The 11,252-nt window shown below is 44.4% G+C and overlaps 1 protein-coding gene across 1 annotated transcript; it reads right to left on the minus strand.

Moving 5' to 3' along the window:
• Positions 1-1,275: 1,275 nt before the first annotated feature.
• Positions 1,276-8,734, minus strand: sall4 (spalt-like transcription factor 4). Its single transcript, XM_053424959.1, has 4 exons — positions 8,607-8,734; positions 3,978-6,449; positions 3,587-3,891; positions 1,276-3,243 (listed from the first exon to the last, which is right to left on the minus strand). Exons 1-4 carry the CDS (start codon positions 8,665-8,667, stop codon positions 2,806-2,808), a joined length of 3,276 nt encoding a protein of 1,091 aa, XP_053280934.1. The 5' UTR covers positions 8,668-8,734; the 3' UTR covers positions 1,276-2,805.
• Positions 8,735-11,252: the final 2,518 nt, after the last annotated feature.

An 11,252-nucleotide genomic window follows, 5' to 3' on the forward strand; every position in this document is an offset into this window, starting at 1 on the left:
ATGAAATAATGAGTAAGTATCTCAAAATACTGAGATCGTTTCTCAAAATACAATGTTAGTATTCTAGAGAGTTATCCAGAGTTATCTAGAATTATCTGAAAAATATTAACCTACTACATCAAAACGACTTATCTGAAAATAATGAATAACCAACTGAAACGTATGACTGAGAATCTCAAAATAGTCAATAGTTTTAGATTCTCAGTCATAATAACTCAAAATAACGAATTTGTATTTTATATGACAACTTAGTTTCCCAAAAATAATGACTTAGTATCTGAAAAGAATGACCTACTAACTCAAAATAGTAACTTATATCGTAACATAACTACCTATCTTAAGTTAATGGCCTACTCATTCAAACTAATGTTTCAGTATCTCAGGTATTTTTTTAAGTACCGAATAGTTAATACCTCAACTTCGCTCCGACTCAACCACCCACAGCAAAGATCTTGTTTAAATTTGAACACAAGTGACAATAACCCAATGTGACATATTAAAGACTGTTGTTGATAGGTATCTTAAACTGTACTCTGGATACATTCTGCTTTTAATACTTCCCAAAAAACATGACTGTTTCTGATATGTGGTGAAAAAGTATTTGAAACAAAGGGTGTTGTACAAGTATTTGGGCTTATTCAAGACCAGCGTACTAGTACAGTATGCTTTGTATAATACTAGAGTATTTGACCACAGGTCATTTACTTTTAGAACTAAATGAAGACAGAATTTGCAACAGCTTAAAACATATGTAAAATGTTGAGTGCACCAATTTGGTAAAAGCAATAATTAAATCAGTATTTACCATTACGTAGAAGAGGCACCGCAGTATGTGATGTTAGTACAAGTAATGTTTACTTATAGTTTTTATATAACTTGTCTTCTGAATGTTGTCTGACTGAATTAATTATGACACTATGAATCAAAAGGTACCATTAAACAGAGTCAAAGCACAACACAAACAGCTTCACTGTATAAATTGAGCTCAAATGAATGATCAACAAATGAGACGAGAGGAAGCTTCAGTTGAAGATGCAAATATTTTTTGTTGAGGATGCAAAGTGATTAATGGCTCCTGGTGTCATGAGGTCATCTGAAGGTGAACAGACGCGTTAAGGATTTACTGGGAGAGAATTTAGCACGAGGGGGCGGATACACAGGGTTTCAGCTGCTGCACTGGAGAGGGCATCAGCCTGTAGTCGGGTGGGCTCTGCTTTAAATGTGTTGGGCAACAGTACTCGAGTAAAGACAGTGGAAGTATTGAAAAAAGTCACCCTGATTTTATTTTTCAAAATCAGAAAACATTGGAGGTGAAGGAAACATTTGAAAAACAAAAAAAAAATTTACATTGTAAACAAGCCAAACCGGCTCAACATGACTTGAATTGTAGAGACAACTTGAAAGCAGTTTTGACACGTTTGCTAAAGAAAGGCACAATTTGGCAAATGCATATCGATAAGGAATGTACAGCAGGGGCCCACGAAGTAGTCTGACCTTTCCGAGTTGTGTAAAGTGTCCAGTGATACATTCATTACTGCTCCACTCAGCAGGCTGAGGAGGAACAACCTTGTCGTATGCCCACGAATGTATCTGAGAATATACAGAGCACTGCATTGAGAGCAGGAGGTACCGAGGACAACTAAAATCTAAACGAGGTAGAACTTGCCCCCCTGAACTCAAGCAGTGTCTAGAATATAAATAAATTAAATGATGCTACAAGTTGAAAAGTCTGGACAGTTGCTCTAAATGGTCGTTGCAAACAAAACCTCGACAGGAAAGGAAAAAGCCGACAAAATTGTTGGTTTGCCCCTTTTCCCCCCGTGCAGCCGTCACAGTGAAGCAGTGGAACTGGAATGCAACTATAAAATAAAACAGTTACTGTAACTAAAACCTGAATAAAGTGCAGGCATGAGAACATCGCGCGTAGGAACAGCCAAATTAATTAATTTGACCCGGCAGACACAAGTGGAGGATGTAGAAGATGAGAAACTGACTTTTGTAAACTGAAAACTTTGAAATACATGCCATGCTACACTGTACTACATGAATTTATCAGTCCAGCAGAGCCTTCATAACGTAAACCGGATCAGTGAGAGACAACAGCAACACACACACAGCTCAGATCAGGCACTTGGCAAAAAGGGGTTCGAGTCGTTAACAGCTGTCTCTATATGTTGTGATCTGCATTGTCCAAAAACTGACGACTCGACTGTTGTGACTTGCTCCAAACAGACAAGACAGCGTCATATTATTTCAGTCTGAACCCGAAGCCCCTTTCAAAATGAGACGTGACGACATTTACCACTTCAACAATGCACAATGTAGTAAAACCTATGGCACACAATAGGAGGGAGAGTAGTCATTAGACACACACGGTTAACTACAACATCATTTCCGAACACTGAGACTCGAGTCTCGCCCTGAAACTTTTCCTATTAAAGTCAAAATCCTTCAGTATCTAGGAGACAGTCTGAGTTAAAGCAGTTTCAAGTAAGTTATACATTCAAACTTTCTGGATAGACAGCAAACAAAACAAAAATCACAAGGAAAAAAAAAAATACCCGCATATATATTTATATAAAATAAAATACAACTACAGTAGTTATATCAAGTTCAACTAAGAATAACACTTGAATCGTTTCAGAAGGAGAGAGCTGCAATGAACTTACTGGAAAAATTCAACCAATCTAAGCAGAGTTCTAAAGGTTTTTCTCAGAGTACTGATTGTACCTCATTCAAAAAAAAAAGTGAGACATTCAAAAAAAGTGAGTTCATGTAACAAACTGGCAAATGGCTGCAAAAAGCCTAATTGACTGCAATTTTACCCTCCTCCATAAAATGAGGGAACTGGGATTTTGGCACACTGTCAGAGCTGATCTTCTCCATCTCAGCCACCGAGGCGGAGCCAGAGTGGGAGCCGTCCATCTTCATGAGGCCCCCGGTGGACCCGATGAGAAGTCCCCCAGCCGGGCTGCCGGGGTGCGGGATGCCCCCGCCCTGGATGACCGAGATCTCGTTGGTCTTCATGGTCAGGCCGCCGCTGAAGGCCGCAGCGTACTGGTTCCACAGAGACGGATCGAAGCTCATGGGGGTGGGGGGGGCGCCCATTTCCTGGGGAGCCTGCATCATTTCTGGCATCATCTGAGCCTCGGCACTCATCGCCATCAGGGTCAGGGGGTTGTCCAGAGAGAGACGCTGACCACGGCGGGAGGAGTTGTTCCACATGTGAGTGCCGATGTGCACCTGGAAAACAAAAAACGCACAATCACATCAAAACCTTGGATACATCATCATACAAAGTTATTTTTAATAAAGAAGACGAGCATTTAGGTTTAAATTTAATGTAGAAAATACTTTAGTAGCATTTTTTCCTCCCTCTATTTTATTCATAGTGATTTAGAGTGAAGTTTGTGGCTAAACTGTCAAATATAAAGCCTTCAAATCCCAAATCTTTAAATGTAGAGTCTGGAAAGAGCATCTTTGGAGCCATTGCAATATGTATATTCCCATTATTGTATCTGCCCCATATCAAACAAGCTCTATTGCAAAGATCCCAGTTCGAATGACTGAGACAGTTGTAACTAACCTTGAGATTCCCCTTGGTGGTGAACGCCCTGCCACACACGTTGCAGGCAAAAGGCTTCTCCCCCGTGTGAGTGCGCTCGTGGATCTGCAAGGCGCTGGCCGAGGAGAAGTTCTTGCCGCAGGCGTTGCACACGTGCTGCTTGGTGGACCGGCGAGCTGCGGAGGACATGGAGGAGTTCATGGCTGTTCCCTGAGGCATGTGAGAGCTGAACAGTCCGTGAGGGCCCAGGGGATTCTCCGAGGGGATCTTCATCTCCAAACTGGCCAGACTCGACGGCATCCTCATGAAAGACATGTTGCTCGGAACTGTAGAAGAAGAGTAAAATTAGATCTTCATGTTTAATGGGACAGCTTTCTTTTAAATACTTTTATCTCGAGTCAATAAAACCCACCGTAGTCTCCGTTAGTGAACATCATGCCGGGTTCTTCTTTAATGGCTCTGGGGGTAAAGTTGCTGGATGCTGTGAGGTCAAGGGCTCCACTTGACTCGGTGCCCTCTTGAGTGCCGGCATCACACTCGAGTTTTGGTCTACTATAGGTGAAGTCCTCGACAGCAGACTCCGGTGACTTGCTGCTCACCTGGTTGTTCAACGGGGAGGATGAATGAAAAGACATGGCCGAGTCAGAAATAGCTGGACTACGGCCATTCTGATATTCGGGCTCTCTGGGAGCCGACGGGGATTCTTTGAATGTGGCCTCGCTCTCCGAAGCAGTGCTGGTCTGTCGTTTCAGTGCAAGAGCAGAGGTGAGGTTCTTCAGAATATCTAGACTGGAGAACACCACAGGGGGGGCAAGCTGCAGGGGTTGTTCCTCAGTGGGAGGTGGGAGGGATTCCAAGGGGTCGTTTGGCTTCTCGTGGTTCAGCTCCGGCTCCGGATCCTCCAAGCTGGCGTCAAAACCATTGCTGTCCATGTGCTTCTCCTCTGATAGATTCTGTTCCATTGCTTCGGCCTCTTCAAACTGGTTTTCTGACACTGGGGTGTTGGGAATCTGCCCGCCCATGTGCATGCGGATGTGCTGCTGCAGAACCACAGCGTTGGTGAACTTCTTCTGGCAGATGGGACAGGAGTGCTGCATCTTAAGAGGAGTGTTGGCCCTGTGCACCCCATAATGAGCCTTGAGGTTTCCCTTGGTGGAGAAGGCGCGGCCACAGATCTTGCACTTGTACGGCCTCTCTCCGGTGTGGGTGCGGTAGTGCATCTTGAGCGAGCTCTGGCAGCTGAGCACCCGGTGGCAGATGACACACTCATTGGGATCACTGGTCCTCTTCTCCAGGCCGTCGACCATCTGCTGAAGTTTCGCCGTCCCAGAGCTGTGCTCCACTGGGTGAGAGTTGCCATTCATATGAAGCAGTGGTCCCAGTAGCTCTTTAGCATCCTTCTGATGATGACACGGTCCTGTCTCCTGAGCAAACACCTGAGTGGGAGCAGACTGAGGGCTATCCCTTGCCGATGGGGAGGGTCTCTGGGAATATGGGTCCCCTACAAAGCTGTCAAACGCAGACTTGAACACGGGTGTCGGTGACGGCTGGAACCCGGCTGCAGGGTGGCTAAGGACGGGCTTGATTTCCGTCATGTTGGACTCATCCATGGGTATAGACATGCCAAATGGAATCCCACTGGTGGTGGTGATATTGTCAAGGTGCTCCGGCACAGGATGAGGGTTCATTGTAATGTTCGGGTACTTGTCTCTGTGTCGCTGGAAATGCACTTTGAGGTTTCCTTTGGTCGTGAAGCGGTTTCCACAGATGTTACACTTGAAGGGCCGCTCGCCAGTGTGGGAACGCAAGTGGATCTGGAGAGCGCTGTCGTTGCCGAAGCTCTTTCCGCAGTACTTACACTTGTGCCGGTATAACGAGTCTCCGACCTTCAACTCCGGGGCGGGGATCGGTATCTTCGCCTTCACCTTTTTGGAGGAATCCACTCCCTCTTGAATACCGTTGAAGGTGCTTTGGAAACCGAGGCCACTGGAGGACTGGGGCGTCAGCGCTGGTAAACGGCTGGCCAGATCTGGAAGGCCATTGAAAATGTCTGATTTAGAAGTCACTGAGCCCGGCAGAGAGGCAGAGCCGCCCGGGGGCAGAGGGAGTTTACCTTGCTTCATCGTCTCCATGGACAGGCTCTGACTGCCGGTCCTCTTTCCTATCAGGGCGGCTGCAGCAGACAGCTGCTGAGACAGATGTGCACCGAGGGCTTTCAGGGGGTCCACGACCGCCCCGACAGATCCCTGGAGACCATGCGACGTCATCATGGCCACTTGGATTCGAATCTGCTCCGTGAGCTGGATCTGATGGAGCTGCTGCTGCTGGAGGCACACCAGCTGCTCCAGGATCATCGGGATGGTCTGCATGGTCTCCTGCGACGAGGCCAGCGACGAGCTGCTCGAGGAATGTTGTGAGACGGCAACTTTGGTGTCTGGCATGGTTTCCAGAGTGACGTTGGAGTCGTGCATCTGGGGTGAGGGGTTGAAAGTCATCCCGGGGCTACCAGACATGTCTCCATGATCCTGCTGTCCCGAGTCATCTGCATTCATGCTCGACTCCTCCTCCTCCTCCTCCTCCTCCTCGGCTCGCTCCAGATGGTCGGCGTTAGCGTTTGATAAGGAGTGACTACTGGACTGGCTATCGTCGTGGTCACTGGTCAGACCCTCGGGAGAGCCGTGTGAGTATTCCTCCGGCCCCTCTTGGCCCTCTCGGTCCTTCATGATGACCACGTGCTGACGTTTAGTGCAGTTCTTCTCATGCTCAAGAAACTCCGCTGCATCAAAGAACTCGGCACAACACTTGTTGCAGACTCTGGTCTCCTCCATTCTGATCCTCTTCATCTCGTTTCCAGCCTCCTCGGCTCCAGCGTCCCGAGGAATCCCTGAAACAAGAGGATAGCAGCGTTTTAATTTATACTCTTTACTTCAGTTAGGATTTGACAAAGATTTCTGCTGTTAGGCATCAATAAGCATACGAGTGAGTTTAAAAGGATCATGTTGAACATTTGTCCCAATTGTGAAAGTCTGATGATTATATTCCACAGGAACCTTTCAGACTTTAGCATGTTGTGTGTATTTGATTACACAACCTTGTAACATAGCCCCCTTTGGGTCACAGCACTGGGATGTGGAGGGGCTTTGTACTGGCCTGTTGTCTACAGGGCCAGCAGAGGGCAATCATCTACCTTTGACACCACCCAGAGCACTGTCCAGGAGGACAAAGAGCCAAAGGGCATTAAATTACTGTGTTTCTGAAATCAGCCCCCGACCACTTGTTAAAATATCAGATCCGTTACAGGCACCACATGTGGGGCCGGACTGGTCCCCAGTTATTCAACACCAGCCACCAGTAAAAAGAGGATAAAAATGGATATCCATCAACTTTCAGGACTTCTACATTTAATGTCCCAGATTTAAGTCGACAACAATCTGCAGAGACCGAGTTTTAACTATGCAAACGTGGAATGAAAGGACAGAGAAAGAGGGGGGGGGGGGGGGGGGGGTGATGTGATGTTGATTACCTCAAAAGTATTTTCACAGCCTGTGAAAAGCCTGATAAGTGAGCTTTTTAATTTGTCTGCTAACCAAGAGGCCATTTCACAACTGGGTGTATTGTTAAATGCTAATGCCCCCAGAGAGAAGGGGGGGGGGGGGACCACCTGTTTGCATTTGCCCAGGGAAACTGTGGGACTTGTTAATTGCTCACCGGGAGGTATCACGCACAAAATGAGAACAAGTTTCAAACTGCATCGCGTTTTCATCCGTGGAGAGACGTCACGCACGGATCCGGCTCACAGACACACACACACACTATCACACGGACACACAAACACGCACAGTACGAGGCTGTCGCTCCACGGGGAGAGTTCAAACGAGGGGGCACAGGAGCATATGGGACAATTTGCTTCCAGTAAGAAGAATCAGAACTGGTTGAGATCCAGTCCAGGAGCTGGAGCAGTGTGTGTGTTTCTGTGTGTGTGACTGTGTGTGTGTGTGTGTGTGTGTGCACCTCCAGGTGGGGACGTGACACGAGGTCAGATCAAACATTCAGGAGCCACGACACAAAAAGTCACATTTCATCCTCAAGTCAAAAAAACTCCACATTCAAACCACCGGTGATAGCTGCCTCCCCCCCAACACACACACCCCCACCCATTATAAAAGGTGGGCTCGTTCTTCAACAACGCTGGAACTTGCATATGGCAACACCAAAAACGCACCCCCACCCAGTCTCTCCACAAAAAAAAAGAGAAGGCTCCATCCCCCACCTCTCCACATATGTACGAAAGGAAACAGTCATGCATTAAACTGGGGGATTTATTGCCTCCAGGTCAGTTTCGCTGCAGACTCACATTTCACACACTTCCGAGGCACCTTTGTTCCCAAAGCTCCCAAACACAAATCACACAAATATCAAAATGTATGGAGAACCAGGAATAGACATTTGGCACCAGCAGCAGCAATAATAATAATAATAACAATACTTGATCCAGAGAACAAAAAGTTTACGCAGTGATATTTCACTATTAAAAAGTGATGGTTCATGATAAATCAAATGTGAGCTGAATTAAAACACAAACAGGCCAGTGAGTGGATTCATAAATCTGATCACGGTGCGTGTGGATGAACACAAAAAACCAAATCACAAGTCAATTAAGGTGAAATTCAGATTCCGCCACGAATGGAAACAGTCCAAACCAGTGGATGCGGGTCCAACCTGGTGACTGGGACACTAAAGTCCCATTATAAAGTTATAACGTCCCCGTGTCGCAGGTTTTAAAACCCCCGGGCACCTGTGTGTCCTCGCATTTAAGAACTATTTCCCCCCGAACGCGTCCCAGCTTCGTCCCTTTCAAAAAAAAAAAAAAAAAAAAGTTGAGCTCCACAGGTCAAAGAGCGACGATGACACAAACTTTCCCACTTTGAGTTTTTTTGGGGGCTAACACAAGCAATGGCGCAGGACGCACGGTCCCTCGGTCCCTCGCCAGCTTTTACGCGTGCGAGCCCCGGAGCCCCGGTGCGTAAAGAGCGGAACTCACCGTGGTCCAGCGGCTCGTCGGAGTCGATGTGCTGCGGCTTGGCTTGCTTGCGCCTCGACATGGTGCAACGACCCTCGGGGGCGAGGAGTCACAGGCAACTAGCTCGCCCTCTGCCCTGCTTCTTCACCGGATTCTTGTGCGCGTGTGGAAAAAAAAAATTGGCCCCCCTCGAGTTGGAAATGCGCATGTCGGACGTGATTATTATTATCAATAATGCATTGCGATTTATCACGGTGGCCCGACAGCTGATTGGCTCCGGCCCAAGTGCCTCGCACATTATTCAAATGCTCTGCCCATTGATGAGCGCGGCGCGGGGCGGGCGGAGGGCTGCGAGTGGCCGGGCTGCGGGGAGGGAGGCTGGGTCAGGAGCACCGCGACTCACCGCTGCTCTGCTGGAGCGTGAGGAGGGAGAGGAGTTACACCCACACCCAGAAAGAGAAGAGGAGTTCATCTTCAACTTAAAACTCTGTGAGGCCCGAGTTCACGTTTCTACCTCGAATCACTGGAGAGCGAGGCTGGGATGAAAGTTCATGATTGGGTCTAACTTCCGGTTCCTGCAGGGACTCTTCAACATGATCCTTTAGAAGTTCCGGTCCATTTATAAATACAGTTTCTTCATTGGGATCCATATTCCTCCTGGGGTCCACCATAGTCTTCATCACATGAACATAACAGACCAAAACCAGCTCATCATTAAATCCTTCAAGTACAGGAGAACAACTACATAATCATTCTTTCAACAGATATCAGGCAAAACTAAATAATTCTCAACAGAAATGGATTTCTAATGATTTAACTTCCGGATCCTGTAACTTCCTGCAGGGACTCTTCACCATGATCCTTTATAAGTTATTGTCCATGTGTATATACAGTTTCTTCATTAGGATCCATATTAGCACCAACATGAACATTATTCCTCCTGGGGTCCATCACAGTCTTCATCACATGAACACAACAGACAAAACTAGTACAAGGAGAAAAACTACACAATCCTTCTTTCAACACATATCAAGCAAAACACAAGATTTTAAAGATTTTTAAATAATTTTCAACAGAAATAAATATCTAATGATAAGATCTAAGTTTTGTTTTTCCATGGAAACAAGGTTATTATATTTCTACTTTCAGTCAAATCCATGTGTGATCTTTTTCCAGTTTACACCGAGAAACCAGTCAGTTACTGTCCCACAGCTATTTAGATAAGCTCTTTAATATTCTGCTGAAAAATAACACGCATTGGAAATTAACACGGCTCCATACAGGACTGGTTTCTGCATCATACTGGTTTTAGCAATGGGCAGCTTGAACCTGTTATATCCTGTTTGACAGACGTGTTGAACAAACTGGGAGAGTCACATTCATGTGAAAGGTTTTATGATCAGTTATTCTATATGCTTCTTTGCTGATGCTGCTACTTTTGCTATTTCATATTATATTTTCCATATATTTGTTGTCAGGTAGAGAATAAAGGTCTTTAAATCTTTAGATTTTGAATAATTAAATGTATTGCATCTGTCTACTCATATTATATAAATGGATGGTTAGATAGATAGATAGATAGATAGATAGATAGATTGACGGATAGATAGATAGATAGATAGATAGATAGATTGACTGATAGATAGATAGATAGATAGATAAATAGATAGATAGATAGATAGATAGATAGATAGATAGATATACCGATAGATAGATAGATAGATAGATAGATAGATAGATGATAAATAGATAGATGGATAGATAGATAGATAGATAGATAGATAGATAGATGTATAGATATATAGATGTACAGATAGATAGATAGATAGATAGATAGATAGATAGATGATAGATAGATGGATAGATAGATAGATAGATAGATAGATAGATAGATAGATAGATAGATAGATAGATAGATAGATGTATAGATATATAGATGTACAGATAGATAGATAGATAAATAGATAGATAGATAGAAAGATAGATAGATAGATAGATAGATAGATAGATAGATAGATGATAAATAGATAGATGGATAGATAGATAGATAGATAGATAGATAGATAGATAGATAGATAGATAGATAGATGTATAGATATATAGATGTACAGATAAATAGATAGATAGATAGATAGATAGATAGATAGAAAGATAGATAGATAGATAGATAGATAGATAGATAGATAGATAGATAGATAGATATATGTATAGATATATAGATGTACAGATAGATAGATAGATACATAGATAGAAAGATAGATAGATAGATAGATAGATAGATAGATAGATAGACAGATGAACAGTTAAGTTCTGTGCACACACCATGTACATTGCAGTTGTGTATACAAACACATGTTAACTCTGTTTGCACATGTTTTCAGGCGGACATGTTTAAATATGTATGATGCTTGTTTACAGAAGACATTAACGGACAAACAGTATGTACATTAGAAACTGAAATGTGCCTGTTTTTTTGTCTGTTGTTCACAGTTGCTGTGAAAGTTGTGTTCAGTTTCTCACGTGCACATTTACAGAGAAGCTCCCCTTAGGCCTAAAAATGAGCTCTTACAGTAGATATATAACAGAAATAAGAAAGTGCTCCAATATCCTAAATGATTAATTTGATGTAAAACATAATCTTGAATAGAAGAAAATGAAGTTCAGTGA

This window comes from Pleuronectes platessa, chromosome 6 (assembly GCF_947347685.1).
Source record: "Pleuronectes platessa chromosome 6, fPlePla1.1, whole genome shotgun sequence".
In the NCBI taxonomy this organism is placed as follows: domain Eukaryota; kingdom Metazoa; phylum Chordata; class Actinopteri; order Pleuronectiformes; family Pleuronectidae; genus Pleuronectes; species Pleuronectes platessa.